The sequence below is a fragment of the Ictalurus furcatus genome, chromosome 17 (assembly GCF_023375685.1).
Source record: "Ictalurus furcatus strain D&B chromosome 17, Billie_1.0, whole genome shotgun sequence".
Lineage (NCBI taxonomy): Eukaryota > Metazoa > Chordata > Actinopteri > Siluriformes > Ictaluridae > Ictalurus > Ictalurus furcatus.
This window is the reverse complement of record NC_071271.1, coordinates 15567743-15591271: the sequence shown is the minus strand read 5'-3', so window position 1 is coordinate 15591271 and position 23529 is coordinate 15567743. Positions and strand designations below refer to the sequence as shown.

The window sequence follows — 23529 nt, the reverse complement described above, 5'->3', positions numbered from 1 at the left end:
CAGGGTACACTTTATCCTTTTTTGTATTTCATCCATGGCCTTGTTTTTGGTTCCTCTCTTGTGCTTTTCTGGAGAACCTGTTGATTCTGGTTACACTAATTCCCTTCAGTGCAATGGGGTCTGCATTGGTGGCACAAACAACCTGTTAATGGGCCTTGCTTCTTACACCGGATCTTGGGAGTAGTTTGCAGCAGTGTTCCGCATCCTAATTGGCTGCTCTGCCCATGTACCATGCCAAAAAAGGAGGAAAAAAAGCAGAACACACATCCGAACTGAAGCTCAAATGTGAATGCCATGTTGCCCCAGCAGCTACTTGTCCTTGCAACAGGCATGCAGATTTTGGATGCCAGTCTTCTTCCAATCGAGGTAGCCAAGAATCTGGACTATGCTAAGTTTGGATGAACAAAGGGACATATTTCTTTCATAATCCTCTTTTCTGGATTCAGACCAAGCACTCTGCATCATGCAGATACCAGGAATTGCCTGAGGTAAATAATAGTAGTGTAGGGATATGCTTAGAAGGGTTGTTCTGGCAAGTCATTTTCCATTAACAGTGAAGAGACTAAGAGTGGATGAGTGACGGACCCTACACTGGAGTGATTTTGCTTGGATGTTTGGCATGACACACGGGCTGCTGATGTTTTTTGATGTGCTTGCCCAGGACAGTCGTCAAGCACTGACTCAGTGTAGGAAACGGAATGGAGTGGAAGAGACAGAAATGGACAAAAAAAAGAAAGGAGGAGGGATGCATGTACCACCCAAACTTGACAAATGGTGCCATCTGTCTCAGTGTGCTCACACCCGCCTCTGCCGTAGTAAAATTTAGCTAATGCAGAGGGACCTGATTGTTTGCATTTATATTGTCTCACAATATATTTTTTTGTGCTCATCCATGTTCAGCTTCAACACAAAAAAGAAGCACAGAAATCTGGGCTCGTCGGCAGGAATGCTGAGATGTGGTGGAATACAATCAGCAAAAGGCACTCTGCAATTTTCCAAATGGCTATTGATTCAGTAAACCAGAGCCGAGAGACTTTCCAACCTCTATGGCAAACTCTATCAAAGGCCTCATTATTTTTGGAGACCAGATTTCCTTGCAGCTTGTAAATGGGCAGATGTAAAGCAGGATGAAGAAGACTAATATGACTGTAATTAATGGATGAGGGGAACTAGGAAGCAAAGCTGTGCTTTTTTTTTAAACTTATCACCAAAGGTTTGAGCTGCACTCTGTCAAACTAGCTTTTTAACCAGCTAGTTTGAAGCTATTACTAAAGTCAAGGCAAGCAGGGGCATTGATTTTACAGCATCTACAGAGGGGTGAGTGGGTGTCATACAAATGCCTTGAAGAGCTTAGTTACATATATATTTTTAGAAGCCAAAGAAGTCTTTGGCAAAGTTCTTTTTGGGAAGCCAGTGCTATCACCACTTAGTAACACATCTTTCATTTGGATTCATTGCTGTTGACATTTTGCTAATACTGGCTAACTTCTGCCTTCTCCCCTTAAATGGATAAAGATTCTCCAACATGCACAAGATTCTGGTCACTTTGCAGTTATTATTAGTGTGGTTATACAATAAATTATTCATTATTATGTTCTGACTTTGAGTATAAGCACTGGTCAATTATGTACTGTAGGTGTATAATTTATTATAATGGCCACTCAAAAATAGGGTCAAATCAAAACGTTCTTGCATTTGCTTTGTTGTGAAAAACAACAACAAATATATTAATAAATAGCCTGAAATAATAATATTGTAACAATATGTACAGAATACTTTGCAATTATACACTTTGCCTGTTTGCTTGTTTTTTTTCCAGTGAAACCCTTAGTCAGAAGCATGCACTCCTTACACTGCAGAACACAACACAAATTGAGATTGAGTTCAGTATTTTAAGAATTATACCAGCTAAGCTTTTCCCCCCAAATGCTGTGACATGAAAATAAATCAATTTGTTTAGACTCCCTTTCACCTTTTTGGAGATAACATATTTGCTATCGGGTGAAACCAATACTTACTCTTTATTCTCAATGATGTTAAGTGAAATGGAAAGCTATTTTTGCTGAAGCACTTTGTTGAGAGCGAGATGGTGCAGTACAGGAATGTGCTTGGGCACCTTGTCGTCTTGTACCAATTATGTGCTGATGAATGAAATCAAGTTTTGAAATTTAAGTGTTAAGAAAGAATGCTCTAGAGCTTATATTGGTTCGATAAACAAGCCGTAACCCAAGCTGTATTTATAAATCTTCTTAGAATGAACTGGCTTGGTTATGTATACCAAACGTTGGAAAGGCTTTAATGGTTAATGGTTCTTGTTTGTTTTAATGCTGACCAGAGGGTCCTGGGGTGTGATATTTTCCCAGTAAAACTGATCACATCTTTACTCTTTCTGGTGATCCATCATGTTGAGTCACTCGTTCTCAGTCTGCGGCTCCATGGCTGTTCATCACAGAGGTCGCACCTTTTGTTGATTCCAGGCTTCTCTGTTCTCTTCCTGCTGACTTGATCATTTCCTTGTCTTTCCTGCCCTTGGGAGTGTGTGAAAAGAGGGGTTATTAGTAAGGTAATTGGGATGAGAAGAATAGTGTTACCCCAGGGAGCCTGTGCTGGTAGTTACAACACTCTTTTTGCCCTGTAGGGTTGAAGGGTTGTGGGGGTTTACAGCTCTTTTGGCTTTTACCCATGCTTTGTCAGCAAGAAAACTGTATTACCCATTGACGCTCATTCTTGTGATTCGGCAAGATTTCACCCTTCACAAAAGTATTTCCTCATAATGAAAGAGAAATGCTTGCCAAAGAGCCACATTAGGAAAAGCCCATTTTGTTGTTTTATGTTATGCAGACCAATATATCAATATATCATCACTCTGTACTGTAAACACTTTTTTATTGCAACATATGTACCTGAACAAGTTTGTAGTCGTTGCACTAAAGAGATTATTCAAACAACTAGAAATTAGAACCTGACTGTAGCTTTTATTTATTATCAGCCACAGCACTGTTTGAAGGCTCTTTCTGATAATCCTAACAAAACCTATACTTGATGCTAATTCCAGATGTATGTTGTTGTCTTGCAGCCATGCACCTGTTTGGTTTGAATTGGCACTTACAGCCCATGCAAGGGCAGCTATATCGTCTGACAGAAGATAACACCAGCAGCCTGTCCATACCTACAGACCTGGGCCTGCCTCCCCTCGGCAATACAGGGCTGGAGCTCCCAGACCGTAGGGGTAGAGAAGACGGTATGTACAAAACGTTATGGACAGATAAAATACAGTAGAAAATCCTTGATCCTTAATCATCATTAGCATATTAGATGTCTCTCAAATTTATGTGCACATCTTGCTGAACATTCCTATTTTTTCAATGAAATTTTTGATGATTAAATGGTCATCTGTTATGTCTGGTTAATTGCATACAAGCAGTAATGTAGTGGTATGCAGTTGTCTTTGTAGTAGTGAGTTATGCAGATGCTCTTACAATGACTTGCAGTTAAGCATAGTTGAGGTAATAAAAAGTACATAGCGGTTTGGGGAGAATTTATAACTTTAACAACAGTCTTGTTACAATTAAAATACCAGGTTTCGGAATGAATCTATTACTCCTGCAGTTGCTTGCATTCCTGAATAAGCTGGCAATATCAGGTGAGTAATTATTAGTTTATACAACCCCAATTCTGAAAAAGTTAGGACAGTATGGAAAATGCTAATAAAAACAAAGAGGAGTGATTTGTAAAAGCAATTTGACTCGTATTTAAACAAAAAACTTATACAGACAAGGCATGTGATGTTTTATCTAATCAATTGCATAGTTTTTTGAAGATTAACGTTTATTTTGAAATTGATGCATGCAACATGTTCCAAAAAAACTGTGACTGGGGCACTTTGGACTAATAGCGATGTGACAAGTTGAAATAAGAAGGTGATGTGAAACAGGTGAATTAATCATCTAATCATAGTATATAAGGAGCCTCCGAAAAAGGCCTAGTCCTTCAAGAGCAAGGATGGGTCGAGAGTCGCCAATCAATGCGTCAGCGAATAATTCAACACATTGAGAACAACATTCCCCAAAGACAAATCAGTAGGATTTTGGGCATTTCACCTTCTACATTGCACAATATAATTAAAAGATTCAAGGAATCCGGTCAAATCTCGGTGCTTAAAGGGCAAGGCCGAAAACCACTTCTGAACGCGTGTGATCTCCTATCCCTCATACGTCACTGTCTTAAAAACTGTCATGAGTCTGTAAATGATATCCTGACATAGGCTCAGGAATACTTTGGTAATCCTTTGTCAGTCAACACCATTTGCCGCTGCGTCCACAGATACAAGTTAAGGCTTTACTATGCAAAGCAGAAGCCATACATCAACATAGTCCATATGCACCGCCGACTTCTCTGTGCTCAGTCTCATATGTGATGGACAGTAGCACAGTGGAATCGTGTTTTGTGGTCCGACGAGTCAATATTTCAGATTTTGGACAAAACAGCCGTTGAGTTTTCCGGGACAGAGAGGAAAAGTACTAACCAAGCTGTTATCAGCATCAGGTCCAATAGCCAGCGTCTGTCATGGTATGGGGGTGTGTCAGTGCCCATGGTATGGGTAACTTGCACATCTGTGAGGGCACCGTTCATGCAGAAAGATATGTACACATTTTGTAGCAACATATGTTGCAAAATGGGCAGTGCCAAACCACATTCTGCCCTTATTACAAGCGCATGGTTGCAGAGAGTGTGGGTGCTAGCATGGCCTGCCTGCAGTCCTGACTTGCCTCCAATTGAGAATGTGTGGCACATTATGAAGCGCAAAATAAGACAACGAAGGCCCCGTACAGTTGCGCAGCTGAAGAAATGCATAATGGATGAATGGGGAAAATTCCACTTGCTAAACTTAACTAACTGGTGTCTTCAGAGCCCAAAAGCTTAATAAGTGTTATTAAAAGAAAAGGTGATGTTACACAGTGGTAAACAGACAACTGACCCAACTTTTTTGGAGAGTGTTGCTGTCATCAGATTTGAAATAAGTGTATATTATATTTTTATTCAAAAAGTAAAACATAAAATACTGTGTTAATCATGTGTTCTCAATATAGTACAGGGTGAATTGAATTTTGAATTTTCAAATGACTTTTTTTTTTTTTTTTTTTGCATTTTCCATACTGTTCCAACTTTTTCGGAATTGGGGTTGTATTTTGTATGGCTTAAAGCTATAATGTTGGACCCTCAGCTGTCTGTGAAGCATAGTCAAGGGAAATCACAACCCACCATTTTAATAATGTTTGTACAGATGAATTGGGTTCTAAGAAGGTCCGTTGAATGAAACGGGTTTGGGAATCGCTTCTCTAAAGCTTGAAGACCTACTTTCATTAGTCTGAACATACCTGACCCCCTTCCAAAAACTTTCTTCACAACTAGCTTTAGTAGTGTCCTTCAGCCTGGACAAATCCAGTCACGCATTCCAAAATATCCAGCTAATTTCTTAGAGGATCCCCACTGATGCAGCTCATCACTGGCCAACATTATAATGTCTTAGTTTTGATTTTTCAAAGCCTTCATCAGATCTAGGATTATTTGTCATCCAGCTCCATGCTGTGACCAGTTTTGGCAGCTTTCTTCGAGATTTGCATTGTAATCCAGTGAATGTTGCCAGACAAGTTCAACGGTACTATTTATTCCTGGAGGACATGATGGCACCGCTTTAGGGGAGCAGGTACCCAGGGGCGCGAGTGGGATTAGAACTTGTATTATGTCCAATGAAGGCGTGCCTTCCCTTCATCGGGTAAACTAGATACCAGTTTTTTTGGCAGCTGAAGAAAGTCACTGCTAACCCCCCGTGGTATGCCGATGAGCTGCACAGTAGGGAAAGTTTTACTTTTTTTCTGCTCTCAAAACAGAACAGAGCCCAGATTTAGCTGTTTGATTTGCCGAAAGGTGGAGATCACAGCCATTACCATATAGATGAGTCACAGAGTCATCCTTTTTCATTTAGCAGACAGTGTAGAGAGAGAGAGCGACATGCACCAGGCCACCGCTAGCCTGTCTCTATGTGAGTGACGGCTGTAGCTGAAGGGAAATCAATAGGCGGGGGTTTGTAATTCTGCCTTACATAGCACAGTTGTCACCAGAAACACACCCAATCAGTCCAGTGTCATCCTAGTGCTATGTGCACATATTTTCTGATTCAGTCTCAGTATTGCTGATATATAAGTACAAGATGTAAATGCCTGCTGAATCCAGATTTTCTATTATTTAAATAATAAGATGTCTTGGAGAAAGAAAAAAACAAGAAATGCCACAGAAATGTGCCATAAATGCAATGAAGGCCATTTAAAATGTGACATAGAAGCTACTAGAATTAAAGTGGACTGGTGGAGTATTATATAAATGTTGAATTGGTGTTGATGTGTTCACATGATCCACTGGCAGTAAATTGCAAGGCAGGAGAGCATACCTTGTCTCTCCGGATCGAACACGTTGCAAATGATGGTGTTTTTTGAGGGGCTGCCATCTGGTGTGGCGTGTGGTGTCGCCTGTAGAGCTGACTGCCTCAGAGTCCTCCGGGTTCAGTTTGCATGCATGTCTGTTTTTGGCGCCATCATTACGGAAATTGGCCCACGTACACTTCCGAGCAGATGTTCCCATTTTCCAGAGAGTCCCATAAAGAAAGGTGTGGTATGGCAAGCGTGCTTTGCTCCCTCATAGAACGGTCATTATGTGTGAACGAGACTGGGCTGTCAGTCGGATTATCAGTGACACTCTGGTCATTCTGTTGGCTCCCTTGACTTCCTCCTTTTTAGAAAGGTATTATCTAAATTACAGTGGAGACATTTTGTTGCTTTGTCTCACAGGCAAAATGGATGGCTTGTTCCCAGATGACAGCTTCATAGACATGGGCGAGATAGACGTGGGGCGTAAGGTCACACAGCAGATACCGCCCGGGATCTTCTGGAGGTCTCAGGTCTTCATCGACCACCCCATGTACCTCAAGTTCAACGTGTCCCTTAGTAAAGATGCCTTGGTAGGGATCTATGGAAGAAGAGGCCTTCCTCCTTCACACACACAGGTGGGTTGTTCAAACAAGGCGCTTGTACAGTAGTCTCTTTTGGTTCTATGAGAGGATCAATACAAATCCCCTCTCCGAGAGTGCTAAATTTGTATAAATGTCAGAGATTTTTGTCTGTCTAATGAGCATGTAAATCAATGCTTGTTTATTGGACAATTGCTTATTGCTAAAAGGTTACACTTGTAGCTTATATGCGCTAGATACATGTTCATTTTTTATTCCACAAACAAAGACTGTAAAAATCAAACAGACGCCTAATTTTGGTATCGAACACCAAGCATGTCAAACTGGCTTTATTGATTTCTATCGTAGTTCCAGTGTTATTAGATTACTGGAAATTACTCTAAGGCCAAAATGGATTTTTGGGGAATATATACACAGTTTTCATTTAAACCCTGTCTGTTTGGTAATCAGTAGTGAATAAGAACAATAAGGTAATAACATCTGATCTTTTTTAGCTTTCCATTCAAGTCCTACTTCCCCATCAGCACAGCATTTCCCTTTACAGACATCTCCAGAGTAAAGAGCAGGCAGCAAACCTCCTTGCGAGCACATATCTTACTGAGACTGTCACATAAGCAGCAGTCCATTTTCAGTTCTTTGTTGGCTCCACAGTTCTTGTGGTGGGGGGGTGGGAGCGTGTGTGTCATCCTAATACTTATCTGTGGTCTCTTTGTCTCTCTCTCTGTCTCCAGTTCGACTTTGTGGAGCTTTTGGATGGACGGCGGCTCCTGGCTCAGGGGGTTCAAAGCCTGGACGGACCGCTGGCTCTGACTCAGTCACGAAGCCTGGTGCCCCTTGGCAGCCATGACACCGGTTTCATCCAGTACATGGACTCAGGCATCTGGCACCTGGCAGTGTATAATGATGGCAAGGAGGTGGAACAGGTGTCTTTCCTTACCACGGCTATAGGTGAGTAACACGGGAATGTTTATGGAGCATTATTTGGCATAGGTAGTAGAGAGTAGGACTGTGGGAAATGTGTTCCTAAAGCAGAAATCCTACTTGCTTGGTGACTGAGTAAACGAATTACAGTTGAATAAGCGTGCTATGGAGGTGATGCTTAATTTCTCAGTGTGGTCTGTTGTGCCAGGGTTGAATAAGTTAAAACCTCAATTAATTCAAGCTAAAATAAACAGAAGCTAATATTCTCTAGTCAGCTTGATGTCTGTGTTTCTTGCTAGGATCTTTATTGATTTGGTAGATTTATTTTTTTAATCCAATACAGCATACATTTGAGAAGGATACAATTCAAGTTGAGAGTTAAGGGCCTTGCTCATTGGTTTCCTGTCACTCCTAGGATTTGCACTCACAGCCCTGCAAACACTAACCCAGAACCACATCTGCTAAGATAACATTAGTATTTCTTACTGTACAACATTATAACATGTATTCTTTAGATTTCCTTTAATATCGTATGACGTTATTTGCCCAGTTTGACTTAACTCTGTGTTTTACTACAGAGAACCCAGTGGTTGATGCTGTGCTAAAATGTTAATCACAGCTTAATAACTCCAAAATCATCATTTCATTTTAGTTGAAATGATGCAAATCTAGAGCCGAGAGTAGTTCATCTTGTGAGAGATGCATTGATGACGAGAGACAGTTCAAGCTTTTAAGTCTGATTTGGATGAGCATCATTAGCTCACACATTCATTTGATGGTCACGGTTCCCATCTCACTCTATTTCTTCATTCACAGCTAGAAAAGACATGTTCCCATTCATAGTCCTTAAATATTAAAATTCCCCCGTCAGATAAAGCAGCTAGAAAAATTTACAGGAGCACCCCACTACTTATTTAACCGACCTGCCTCTCTTCAGCTCTGATCAGTGTGATCTCAAGCAGACTGAGCCTCTACACAGCAATCAAGGTGGATAACAAAGACAGAGAGCTCCAGATCACCCTGCTTCTCCTTCAAATGATGGCTCCTGAGGCTTCCATTAGCATTCAAGTGTCTTCACCATGGCTGGTTTTGATTTTTTTTGCGTAACCCATTTGAATACAATGCTGCCCAGATTCAAAGCACCTGATTGCTCAGCCCCTCTCCTGCCCCCCTGTCTGAGCCATTATTGCTCATTATAACTTCTAGGTTGCATTCACGTCTTGCTGCTGAAAGAATAAAGCTCTCTATTTAATACTCTTTTTGGTCTTCGTGCATGGCACAGTGACCATGCAGCCCAGCTGCCGACATCTGGCCTCCTCCGGTGCAGGCTGTTTGTTCATTTTGTCCTCTCTCTTGTGTTCGCTAAAAGCATCTTTGATTGGCGTGAGCAAAGAGGTAGGGTGAGGGAGCGTGAGGTGTCGGCTTTCGCAAAGGTGGCAGCTGGGAGCTGTTCTCACACGCTCTTTAATTAAAAGCTCCTGGGCCATGGTCCATCTGTGACAGGCGAGGGGTGGTGCGGTGGGGTGATTAGAGGGAGGAGCAAAGCAGATCAATGGAAGAAGCATGTCCTCAGTTGAAGAGGCACAGCAGCCGTGACCCATCCAGAGACAGACATCAGCACAGTCTTGCACTGGGCATAGATATTTGATACTGTGAGGAGGGTTGATCTGTTGGTGGAGGTGGGGGGGGGAGTGAGATGCTCAGAGTGAAATGCTCTCTGCTCCTGGGAGGGAAGATGTCTAAAGGGAGGGAGTCTGATAAACCACCTGAGGTCTAGGGCACAATCTTAAAGGACTGGAAAGAATACATAAAGCAGGGGGTATTGGATAGGATTTGATTTGAAGTCAAAGTTGATCATGCTTTTTTTTTTTTTTTTAAAGAGTGTGTTAGAGAGGGAAGTAGTGATAAAGTGGGTCAGCTGATGATGTCCTTCAGAACAAAGCTAGCTGTTCTATTTTTTTTTTCTTCTTTTTTTTTTTAAGTAGAAGTGGCCTTAGATGATCCCCAAGCATTTCGGGATTAGAAGGTCTTTCACATTTACTAATTTAGGAGATGGTCCTGCTGAAGTCTTGATGAAGTCATACTGAAGTCATGAAGGAGATATGACTTAGGAGTCATAACCTAAATATATGAACTATGGCCATAAAACGTTAAGACAGTGAGGGTATTCTTAGATATAATTAGACATTCTTTTCTTGTTTGAGCATTTCAGCAGCAGATATTTATAGAATTACTTTTTGTACCCTAAATACAGTGTTGCTTCATGTACTGTAGTGTGGCTTCAGTGATTCTGTATCACATCAGAATGAAAATAAATGAACATCACTGCTGGAACAGCTCATATTCTGTTTTCATAAATAGCTATTTCTACACTCATCCGCAGTGGTTTATCAAAATAACTGAAGGAGCCCATTTCCCTCTTTCATCCTCATTGCTCTTCATTCATTACAAGGCTGAAATGCTCCATCCTTTCCTCTTTTCACCAGAACACACTCATTTGTCTGTCCTTGGGCTGTGTTCTCTCACACACCCTTACCCTGAAGAAATAAAGTGTTCGGTTCCCCAGCACAGTCTGTGCAAATCCGTGTTAAAGGCTAGAACATGCCATGTTAAGGCCAGGCATGTAATATGTTGTTCATGGGTCTGTAATTCAGGATTTATTTGATGAATTACACCACTTAAGTCTCAACCTTAGGCACTGGCTACAAGCATTGTAGACTACAATCTCACTGATTATCCATATCTGCATGTGTATGCACTTTAATGGATCAGTTTTTGATGTGAAAACATCAGACACCACACACCAGCTATTGGTGGAGAGGAGAGGAGATTCAGGAATTAAAATTATTAGGGGACCATGATAGATAAGGGCTAATGGGGAATTTCACCAGGACACTGGGTTATACCCCTACTCTTCACCAGAAGTGTCTTGGGAATTTTAAACGACCACAGAGAGTCAGGACCTCCCTTTAATGCCTCACCCGAAAGACGGTGCTGTTTTTACAGTATAGTGTCCCCGTCACTGTACTGGGGCATTTGGACCCACACAGACCACATGGTGAGCACCTCTCGCTGGCCTCACTAATACCACTTCCAGCAGCAACCTTAGTTTTCCCCAGGAGGTCTCCCATCCAGGTACCGGCCAGGCTCAACCCTGCTAAGCTTCAGTGGGAAACCAGGCGAGAACTGCAGGGAGATATGGCTCTGACATATCAGATAAACTACCAACTCAACAGCAATAGCTAGCTGTCTGGTTTGTGAAACTGTTAGGGAGCCTGAGAACCATTCAGTAACAGAGTGTACTTATTTATTCGGAATAAAACATGAATGTACTACATTGTTTCAGATCTTTGAGTTTTAAGGAGTTGAACTCAGCTGGGTGAGTGAGTGGAGTATGCAGTACGTGATTGCTTAAAAGTATGTATCTCTCTTGATGCAGCTTGGTGTTGTCAGATTGGCACCCAAAGCCTACCCCCCAACACCTTACTACTGAATACAGATCGAGACGAGACTCGCCTGAGGAGTCAAATGTGCATAATTGTATTTCTTGGATACATTTCAAATGGCAAAGTTGTGAAGCTTCACATCTCTGTATGCATCTTATTACACACTCACAAACACTAAACTCCCCGGTGCCACAGGTCTCTGAAAGCAGCCGGTGCCTTCTAGTGAGAACTCAGTCATGGAGACCATCAAATACTCCACCAAAGTCTTGATGGGAAACACCAGGGGATAGGCAACATTATCATCTCTTCTTGCGTCATTGCATTGAAACTGTGGCTGATGAATGTATAAAATACACTCCTTTAATTCACTTTGGAGTTGTCTGCTTTTTCTTTTCTCCAGTCATAGCTCTTTATCTTTTCCTAGTGTATCCTTCATGGTGAATGACTCTCCTGAGGAAGGACAGAGGCCTGTGAGAAGGTTCACGTATCCCCTCCTTTGTTTGGCCAAAAAGCAGTTGTTCAGGTCGATTATGGCTCAAGGAGTGCCAGCAGCCCTGGGGGCCTGGAGAGAGGACATATTATTCCTTGCAATTTTGTGTTTAATTCACTGCCTCGTCTGATTTCGAATTCCAGACACTACTGGAATTGTGAAGAGCCCTGTTCTGTAGAACACTAATGCAATGTGGAGAATGTATAGAATAGCCTCCAGATCACAGGGGATGTGTGGTGATGGCAAGCGTTTGTGCATAAATAGTGTTGTGTGTGGGTGTGGGTGTGTGTATATGTGTGTGTGTGTGTGTGTACCACAAAACATTGCTGGTGTTTATGTTGAACTCAAATTGCAGCGCTTCTTTCCAGCAGGCTATCATTCCATCCCAGACCTTACAAGCATTAGAGGCACTTGTAATATTTTTTTGGCAGATGGGTTTGTCTATAACTATTATTATAACCAAACAAAATAGATATAGGTGAAAATTAACACGTGACAGTGTCTGAATATTGCACTCAAATACCAGCCTTTTCAACATGGTTATTATGGCCTTTATTCTTTGATAATAAATGCCTTTATATTCTTGTCAGTTTAGCATGCAATTTAATGTTCCTTTCAATTTTATTCTCTACAATTACATGGGGAAAAAAAAGGTTTAATGTATTTTTAAAATATATTACAATAAATTCTGTGAAATTATATATTAAATTATTAAATTAAAAAAATACATTTAATTAAATTTTATATGTAGAAAATGAAAACATATACATATATATATAATGTTTTAATTTTCTACATATATATATATAAGGGCTGCGGCAACTAATCGATAATAATCAATAATTAAAATAATCGAGAACAAATTTCATTATTGATTAGTTGGGTGGAGAACCCTGTCAGTGGTCACAATGGTGAAAAACACATTTCTATGAATAAAACACGTCTGGAAAAGTGCACGATCCAGGTTCTCCAAAACATGAGAACGTTTTATATTAAGCGTTTCAAACAAACTCGTAAGTGTATTAACATGACTTGTCGTGTCAGATACTGCAACAGATGCATGTGCTGTTTAATGCATGTTTTCTTCAGCACAGAAATGACATTTTTACCCTTATATGTGTGTGTGTGTGTGTGTGTGTGTGTGTGTGTATATATATATATATATATATATATATATATATATATATATATATATATATTCATATATATCTGAGGCATATATATATATATGTATGTATGTATGTATGTATGTATATATATAACATTTATAAATATATATATAAGCCCACACACATATACACAGACATATATATATATACACTGTATGGGAAAAAATGCTACAGACTCTTCTAATTTTAGCTTTGCTACAACATTGCTCAGGAGAATGAAGGCTACATCTAATCTGTTTGAGTTTGTTCAAGAAGAATCTGTTTTAGTTTGAGGATAAACTAGGCATTGCAATAAAAAAGCCTTTCTGCAGACAGAAATATATTTATAAAAAGATTGTTGATGGATGTTGTGAGCTCCTCTGACAGACACTGTTGTGTGTGATTTGGTTTTAGACTCGATAGATGACTGTCCCAGTAACTGTTTTGGTAATGGAGACTGCCTTGCTGGAACTTGCCACTGTTTTTTGGGCTTCAGAGGACCAGACTGCAGCAGAGGTAACTCTCTCTCACGCGCGCTCTCGCTCTCGCTCTCTCTCTCTTTGTCTCTCGTGCTGTATTGTTTTTCTTTTCTTTTTCTTCACTCTAGTTCTCACTCGTTTGCTGTTACCTGCAAGCTCTCAGCCTGTATATTTGTCTGCCTCTGCGATGTCTCGTTAAATATTTGCACAACCCACATACATTAACCAGTAAATACATTTCTTACACTTTTCTGAGCACTGTAGAAGGTGGCATAGTACATTGTAGTGTAGATTTTGCTTTATAGAATATACTAGAAAGCTGATTTTAAAAATCCTCAATGAAGCCTTAAACACAGTTCTTGAAATAATAAGCCATTAAACTATAATATTCTGTTTTCAGATTATATTGTTGAGAAATGATTTTGCATACTGTAGTCACTATGAGCATTTGTGTCAAATATGAGTATTTGTGTTTGCTCTCCTCGCAGCATCTTGTCCAGTTCTTTGCAGTGGAAACGGTCAATACCTGAAAGGCCGCTGTATGTGCCACAGTGGGTGGAAAGGGCCGGAGTGTGATGTTCCCACCAACCAGTGCATCGACGTGACCTGCAGCGGACATGGGACATGCATAGTGGGGACCTGCATTTGCAATCCAGGATACAAAGGAGAGAACTGTGAGGAAGGTAAGAGTATCCTGATCAGTGCGATTTGCTTTTGTCTTTCATGGTCAATATTCCCTCTTTTCATTTGCCTGGGCTCTAAAGCTCTGCAGCACACAGACAAGCACTGTAAGATGATCATGTTCAGCTTAGGACCATATTGAAAAGGGATTTCAGTGATTTGCTGTCGATTTGGCTTATTTTTCTTGGTTAATAAATGCTGAGACGACCTTAATGTAATATAATTGAATGTACATGAAATGCGCAATGTGAAATGTCTTTTTTCATTGTGGAACTAGATTTTTCTGTCTGCAATCCCATCTTTTAGCTTTTCTTGTGCTCCAGGTCAGAATTCTGTTAATAAAGCTCGTTCCTTTTTAAATACTGAAAAGAAAAAATAACTCGAAATCGTGCAAATAGTGAGACACTGGTAGTCAGTCTGCTTTATATATTTTATTAGCAATAAAAGGATACAGATATACTCCAAAACAGACAATTACAAAGATAATAAGGTTTTTAATACCCTTCGTCCGCGTAGATGCGGGTTAATAATTTGTCGTATGTAACAAATGCGTCTCCGCTGGTCGTAGCAGTGATGCAGCAAATCTACACTTTGCTGGAGAAGCGTCAATAAACTCAAAATCTTGAGCAGCACAGACAAAGTCCTGTAGTTTTGAAGTACTCACATGCATGAATATAGATTGAACACGTAATATGCGTGTGCATGACGTCATCGTTTTCAAAACAGCAAAATCGCATAAAAAGTTTTCTGTTTTTAAGGTCCTTTCTCACACTGAGCGCGAAGTGTTAAAGCGAAGTGAATCGCAGATGAACAGTGCTTTCACACCGAATGCGAACCGATCGATCGCCTTCGGTTAATTCACGCCTGCACACTAGGTGGCGCAACCCACTATTCAGCCGATCGGTCTGTCGTCGTTGACCACCGAGAAGAAGAATCACTTAAAACACAAACTGTTCCGTAGCACAGAAACTAACTTTTCTTATTTCATGTGTATTCTATTCAGAAACAGAGGCAGTGTTTTGTGTTTTTTGAACAGCACCATCAAGCTTTTTTAGTATGGATGGAATAATGTGAAATATAATGCAACAACACAGTAGTGGGGCAAAACCCGAGTTTAATGCCCAAGACCAGCCCGGTTTTTTCATTGTGGAAGAACTTTGATAAATGAAGTGACAGTTCAGTTCTTACTATCCTGTTATATTTATTACTGACATGTTTCAACAAGAATATAAAGATAAATAACAAATGGCATACTGAGTATTGTTTTCTGCTACAAAAAATCCAACTGTAACATTATAAAAAAATATTTGTTTGCATTCAAAAAAATATGAAGGATTTCATTAAGAAATTATACCACGGCATGTGACGACAGTTTGTTTATATCTCCATGATGGCACTTTTTAATGCATAAGCAACTGATACGCACCATTTTATCGGTAAGCCAATCGGATGGAAACAGGCGGGAGACAGCAAATATCGCAAACGTTTTTACGGACTTTCACTTTGTCAATAACAGAAATGCGCAAAAAGTGGACGGAAACTTGGCAGATGATAACAAGAACTCAACGTCCATTCTTCCGGAATACTCCTCTTCGGCGTTTAAACTGGTTATTAAAACAGCTTTCTGCGGTACAGCGCCACCAATTTCGCCCTTTTATGCAACAGCAGCATCTCCGGGCACATGATCTAAAGCTCAAATCTAATTGGACGGCCCGTTTTGTCGCTGAGAGACAGTAAAAAAAAATCGACACACTGGACGAAAAAAAAAGTGTTGCTTTGTCGCGCCGCAAATGATCGCTCCCGGTGTGAACAGCTCCATAGGGATCAATTGTTTCAATTCAAGAGCGTCATCGCGTCAAACATTCATGTCGCTTAATTACGCTCAGTGTGAAAGGACCCTTAGTTGAAAACGTTGTCGTGTAAACGGCCCCTTAGTTTCATGTCATTCACTTTCTCGTTCTCAGGAGAATTCACCCCCCTCTGAGCACCCAGCATGAAGCTTACCTGATTGCAGCAGCCTGCCGAGCAATACACTGTGTTTAGGCAAAGTGTTTCTCTCTTTCCACTAGTCAAATGCAACATTTGTCCGCTGCCAAGCACACAGCTATAATTTAGAGAAAGCCTTTGGCCTCCGGTACGCTTATGGAGCTTTTTCAGGACCAGCCCGCACCCTCTTCCTGAATATTTTAGACCCTGCAGTTTTTGGAGTCAAGCCCAGTAGTGATCTTTTTCTGATAAGCTGGTGAAGCTTCTCTGGCCTCATTTTTCTTTCATATATTATGGATGTTTTGGGGGGCTTCATGACATTCCATTAAGCAGCAAAACAAACCCTTTTCTTCTGTGAAATCCAATAAGTTTTGCACAGAGGCAAATTGTGACTTTAATCTTTTAATGGTGTCCCAGTGGCCTGGCAGAGGGGCCCTGAGCAAGGCGCTTAGAGATAAGATTGAGCTTGCCCATTGTGCTTGGCACCTTTTGACGGCTCTCATTTCACGATGAAAAATAGAGCAGTTGATTTTGATAAATGCGGGGTTTGACACCTCTGATCCCCACCACACATTCTATTTTGGGTCACACAGTCTGCAGGCAGAGGGAGGGAATAGGGCTGCTGGCCCTTTAAGGGTCCTACCTTTCTTCCCTGCGACCTTCAGGCAGCGATGATTAATTGCCAGGAGAGTGCCTCCTGTCAGTTAGCCTATGATCTCAGCCTTGCACCCAAGCCATCTGCTAAGAGGCCATAGCTCCTGTTTGCCTTTAAAGGCCTTCCTCGTCCTTTTATGTCGTGAAAAAGCAAAGCCGCCATGCTGCAGGCTTCTCCTCAGCCCCGTATGGGTTCCCCTACATTGTACATTCTCCATCTGTGAGATCCCATTTCTTGTTGTTGTTGTTATTATTTTCTAATTGAGTATTTTTTCCCCTCGTTGTCCCCTCGTTAACATTCGGTCACATTCGCCAGCTTTCTTGAGGTCTCTTGTATTCATTAAACAACCATTAGCCATGATTAGCATGCGACTGAACAGACTTCGTCTTTTTTTTTTTGCCAGAGGTTGAGGGATGGATGGATCAAGTGTCATGAGTCAGACAGGGGAATATTGCCAAATAAGGAGCAGCGAATGTGTGAAGATGTGGTGTGGTTTTCTCTTTTTTTTGCCCACCAGGCCTGAGCCATGCGACAGACACCTTGTTTGCATTCCATCCTGCTTTTGGTTTTCTGGGTTCAGTGGCGAGCAAGAGGGGGAGCATGTCCGGTGCCGCTTTTCAATTTTATCCCAGCATACACTGGCTGCAGATTCCCTCCTTGGCAATGGGAAGAAATCTCATTACCGAGAGAGAGAGAGAGAGAGATCTGCTCCACCTGGTGGCATGAGGAATGGCTATAGAGGAGGCTATGGCTGTTTTATTTGCCAGTTTTTAAATCTCTTTCCTGTCCAGATGTAAGAAAAATTTGCTGGGAGTATGGAGAGCCCTTGTGCAAGAGATTCCCAGAGGAAAAGGCTTGGAAAATCTACCAAGTACATTATTCCAAAAGCACAAGTCAAATAGTAACTCTAGCTCTATGTTTCTCTTTTGAGCTTTCTCCCCATGCCTCCGTTTTCCTGATCTGCACTGAGATGTGTGTTTATTTTAGCTTGGGCTGCATTTTCTGACTCAAATCATTGTTTATTTTTCTTCACAGTGGACTGTATGGACCCTACATGCTCAGGTCGTGGTGTGTGTGTGCGCGGCGAGTGCCACTGCTTTGTGGGTTGGGGAGGCTCTGGGTGTGAGAGCCCACGGGCATCCTGCATGGACCAGTGCTCGGGTCACGGAGCTTTCCTGGCAGAGACGGGCACCTGTAACTGTGACCCCAACTGGACCGGGCACGACTGCTCGACAGGTCAGTACTGTTACAGATGAGCGATAAAACCTCAGGCTGCTTCATTCACCTAAAGCAATGGAGGGCAATGTTAATCCCAACCGGGAACTAGAATGTTGATGGAGTTAACTCATGTAATCTATTAGAAACCAGGCCAGTATAGAGTTTCTGAAGCAATTGTTACACTTTTGTTATAACCTTTGCTTAACTCACACCATGTTTTAAACTCTTCAGCAATCATGGCATATTGGACATTTTTATAAGTCTTTTAAACTTTTGTTGCTATGGTTTACATCACCTCGTTGTAAGAAAAGAAAACCAAGGAGCTTGATACTGCAGCCTGAATAAATTGCCCATTTTAATGACAGCTACAGCCGGTATAGTGCCTAACTTTATATTCCCAACCGCAACAATGTACAGATTGTAGTTTTATTTAATGATACATCAACGGATCACATCTCCATGTATGACGCAAACATGAAACCCTGCAAACATGAAAAGAAACCTGAGAGAATCTCACTCGTGTTGTTCATTTATATCTATCCAGATGAGGAGAATTACAGACAAAAGCAGGCATATCTAAAATGCGGTGAGGACATGACTCCAGTGTTAGTTATCCTTATATTAATCGATCATTCAATTGGAATTGGATGTTTTCTTGCTTAGTTAGAACAAAAGATTTCCAGCCACACTGGCCATTTATGAGTAAAATCATCTACCTTAATCTAACGCCACTTATTTTTTCCCCCACATGGTATGATTCAGACCTATGATTCAGATCCGGTACCATTTCTAGTGCATATTGAACTTCTGTGAAATTCTTTCATGTGATACGTTTTGAAGTCAGATTCTACAGATACTACTGTAAAGTGTGCAGAACCATGGTGACCTACATTACAGAGACTCTCCCGCAATAATAATACAGCTCATTTCTGTGTAAATAAGTGAGCGTGAGAGTGAAAACGCCGCCAGTGACCAATAGCTCATGCTGTTTACACTAATGTTGTAAACACTAAGATATCTGCACTGCCCTATAAGGTGCACCTATCAAGTATTCATTTTAATGCTACATTTCATCCACTGTCTATGTTTATGTACACATACTGTACATTAAGGTACAACTTGCCTTAGTGAAACAAAAATCAGCAGGCTGTCCCTAATCATACTCCATTACCTGTTGCCATGGGAGCAGTCACTTCCTCTCTTCCTAGGGGTGTTGGAGTATAATTGCACACTAAAGGTAATTTGTCTTCCAGTTCACCGTTCATGTTATTCTGTGAAATCTCAAAAACAACCTCTTATTTTTCAGAAATGATCGCTTCTGTCTTCTAAGGAAGAGTCTTTTTGCAAAGGCTCTCAGCCGCTCAGAGAGAGACCTAATGATTTGTTAGCTGTTTTGTAAAGACTCCCATTTTTTGTGCTTTATTTTGATGGTGCAGACTATTTTCGGTTGTGTTTGTTGCTTCTTTAAGGTTTGTTTTCCTTTCTTTTAGTTCAAATTTCTACTCTGTACTTTGCTAGGCTGCTGTTACATGACCATTTCTCTTACAGGTCCAATAAATTATCCAATTGTCTACCTGGAACTGGAGTGCAGGCTTTCTCTGCTATGTTGAACCGGGTTTTTTTCTCCATATTGTTATGTTCAGAGTGGTAAAGTGTCTGTCAGTAGTAGAGGAGGCTATAGTAGACTTTGATATAAAATATGTTTGGCTTGCTGCCTCGTCCATGTGGTGAAGATGCTGGAACAGAGCTGAGACTGCGCCCCTTCAACTTCCTTCTGTAGATACTATAGTAAGAGTTCTTTTCTGCAAGCAGTACTCACTGCCAGTAAGAGAGTGCAAACTGACTCAACTCTTTCAGAGGTTTGGTCTGTCTACAGACTATAACCACTGAACGCTGACACGTTTGTCTGTTTATGTTTTATTTATTTTTTGTACCCTGAAATGATTTCATGATAAAATCTAAATCTCAGCAATTTAGCCATGAAAGCCCTATTTCATTCCTATTTTTTTTTTTTTTTTTTTTTTTTCAGAACTCCAGTTTCTTTTGGACCTTGGCTTTTAGTAAAACACTTCTCTGCTGGGCTTAAAGAGATACAAGTAAAAATCAGTCTTCTTTTCCAAAGTGTCGAAACACAACGATCTGTGACTGTGAATTTCCCCCTCTAATGCCAAGCTGACAGTCTGACCTATTAGGTAATCCAGGGGATTTGCTGGAAAATAGGCATTTTAAAGGCTGGCTTCTCAAGCAGAATGGCTGGTGCCATAAATTATGATTAGCTTGCCGTTTCTGGCTCCTGGCCCTGCTTGCTTTCAGAGCTCTTGAAGCGCGCCAGAATTAAAATGGAGGAGTGTCTGCTCTTGTAGAATGTGTACCCCAGGCCAGAGAACTCAGGCACAAATCCAAGTCATTGTATAAAGCCAAAGTGTATTTTACCTGTGTTAGCAGTGAGGAGAGACATTTAATTATCGAAATATCATGAAATCGCAGATGTGATTGATGAAAATGCATTTTAGAAAAAAGAAAAAAAAAAGCATGGTAATCTAAACAAACAGGCACATATGATGAGCCAGAGCACAGCTAAAGGGTCAGCGATGTGCAAACATACTAATCCTGGACAAATCCAAAGAGCAAAGTATTAAAAATCATTAAAAAATAAAAAGAAACCCCATCAAAACCAGAACAGCCCAATAGAAAGTAACATGGCTGAGTAAAGTCACAGACAATAAACCCTGAGTCAGACTTTGCAGATGGCCCCATTTATGCGGTTTATATAGGTGAGTTCTCAACGAGTTGCAGATGTGAGGGATCAGAAGTCAGGTGACCTTGAACATGGATAGATAGAAAGAGACTTGCGCTTGTTTTTCCATTCATATGGCACTAAATCAGAGCCATTTTTTATAATAGTTATAATAGTTATATGTCCCTTTCACATACTTGATAAGGCTACAGGACCATTTAAAAAGTGAGCTATATGCAGTATTACTATTAGGAATGCATCTATGTAATGAAAAATGAAATGATAGTGTGCAGAGGAAGTGTCCATTATAGCTCATAGCCTTGATTATATACAGTATTTATTATATATTATATATTATTATATGTAACTCAACATCATACTGGCACTCCTGATTTTCAAGCAACCATATTTAAAACAAAAGAAAAAAGGTTTTCAAATAGCTTAAAAAAGCAGGAAGTTAATTTTAATCATGTGAAAAGAAAATGCAGATCAAAACCCCTCTTCCTTAATGGCATTACACAAGCACCTGCTTTAACAGCCCTAGTCGACCTATTTGTGATTTTGCATACAAAGTCTCCAAGTAGTGGTGGAGCAAGTCCTTTCAGGATTTAAAAAAATAAAAAATACTACATTTGAGAATTTCATTACATTTTCCCAGCTCAAAACTCCATACTTGGAAGCAAAAATGTTATGATGATATGCTAGAGACGTGATGCTTTTTTCGATATGTGCAGTGCTGTATAGTTAACGACATTATTAGAAAGACGAGGATCTGTGTCAGTTAGATGTCCTCCGTTATTACAGAAACATCGCCCCAGGAATAATAAAATGACTTCTATCTGTGCATGAGAGCAGGATAGAAACAGAGAGAGTAAGAGACCGGAAAAACAAGGCAGGACGAGATGAATGTTTTTATACAGGAAGGAACAGTATCCAGGCTTTGGATTTGTATTTGCTGTGTGTATGTGGTTGTTAGGCAGGAAGCAGGAAGGTGTCCTAGACGACATCGAGCAGCTTTGAATAAATGCTGTTACGGCACCTCTAATTGAAATGTACACAGAACACGTACATCATTTACATCATGTAACAAAGACCTGATTCTGTAAAGAGTTTTTTTCCCCCCTCCATTAAGGTTTTACATCTTGTAATGTTATATTATGGTCTGTGGCTGAAAAACCTAACTTGATTCACATATGTCTTAAACCATGCTTAAACCGTGGCACTGCACAGGATATAACTGACTCATTAAAACATAGCTTTTACCTTATTTCCGGTAAACTGATGCAAATGGTGAATGTTGGCTAATCAGAGAGAAACGCATGGTTATTACTACTTCCTGTGTGCGTCAACACTTTCGCATGCAAGAACGGCATTTGTTTTATTGTTATTTCACACAATATAATTCACAGTATGACCTCATTTTCAATTGCTTATCAATTTTTCCACCTTTTCTTTCTGAAACCTAGCTGACTGTGAATAACAACCTTGGCTAGCAGAGTTTGGAATTTGGAATTGGTTTGGAAGTTTCCCAACTCACTCGTGGTGCCGTGAGGTGTTACACTTCAGTATTGCCTTGTCTCTGTCGCTTTATCCCACCTGGCTGCCTCGGTGTCCCCTGAGCTCCAGGAGGCAGAAGAGGGCATTTGATTTGTAAACACTCAGATGGCAGATTTTTTAAAATGCAGCTTCTGTTAGAGCGTGTTGAACATTCCCCATCTGGACCTGCTCTCCTCCGCTGACTCGCATGCAGTACAGGGTTGTTTTTCTTTCTTTTTTTTTTCCCCCTCACTATTGCGATACACTGCCTTGTGTCACCTCAGAAGCCACAGTCAGCCTCCTAGACTTCATATCACAGCAAAGCGGGATTTAATGAAGGCCAACGCGTTGCCATTTCCATAGAAAGTCAAAATTGGATTCCGACTTTTTTCTGTTTTGCCACAAAGGGGTTCATTTACAACAAAAAAAGTAAAAAAGGTTCGAGGGGCAGTGGAAAGGAATTTGACCGTGTTCCCGCCTCCCCCCAACTTCTGAGGCAGACTTATTAGATTTGTATTGTCCGAAGGGGATCCTCTTGTCTCTTATGAGGCACGAGAATTCTTTTTCAAGAGCCATCAAACAAGCTAGTGGAGCATGGCCATCTGATCTCTGACAATAACTTCTGGATTTGTCTTCAATTACCCCCCTCTGGCCTGTGTCTTTCCTGTCCCCTTCCCTTTCTCCCTCCCTCCCCTATTCACCCCAACAGAGCTTTGTGCGTTGGACTGTGGCGGCCATGGCATCTGCGTAGCAGGCGGCTGCCGTTGTGAGGATGGTTGGATGGGTGCCACGTGCGATCAGAGGGCATGCCACCCGCGCTGCAGCGAACATGGCACCTGCAAGGACGGCAAGTGTGAATGCAGCCCAGGCTGGAACGGAGAACACTGCACTATCGGTAGGGTGAACGTGGTGGGAATGTGCTAGTGTGTATTTCTGAATGTTTGTGTATTAGGGAGAAAGAGAGAGAAACAGAGGATTGGGTCATGTATGGGGGGGGATTGTGTGGGGAGGGGTGTGTGATGTGATGCTAGAAAGGGAGAAGCATGCGTAATTGAATTTGTGTAACTCGGCGTAGCATGAAGAGGTTTGCTCAAGGATCTGAAGCTTGACTTCATGCATTTTTAATGTGAAAATATGCTAAGGTGTCTTTTCATTTCCGCTCATCCCTCTTTTTTTTTATCCTCCCACATTGCCATCGCCTTTTGAAT

The 23529-nt window shown here is 41.0% G+C and overlaps 1 protein-coding gene across 2 annotated transcripts in view; it reads left to right on the top strand.

The window, feature by feature from the left end:
- Positions 1–23529, top strand: part of tenm4 (teneurin transmembrane protein 4) — a 220303-nt gene that overhangs the window by 110651 nt on the left and 86123 nt on the right. For both annotated transcript variants that reach the window (XM_053647427.1, XM_053647425.1), the window contains 7 exons: positions 3077–3241; positions 6846–7060; positions 7756–7972; positions 13444–13545; positions 13997–14191; positions 17866–18066; positions 23031–23216. In XM_053647427.1, the coding sequence (XP_053503402.1) occupies positions 3077–3241; positions 6846–7060; positions 7756–7972; positions 13444–13545; positions 13997–14191; positions 17866–18066; positions 23031–23216 (1281 nt within the window). The remainder of the gene's footprint in view (positions 1–3076; positions 3242–6845; positions 7061–7755; positions 7973–13443; positions 13546–13996; positions 14192–17865; positions 18067–23030; positions 23217–23529) is intronic.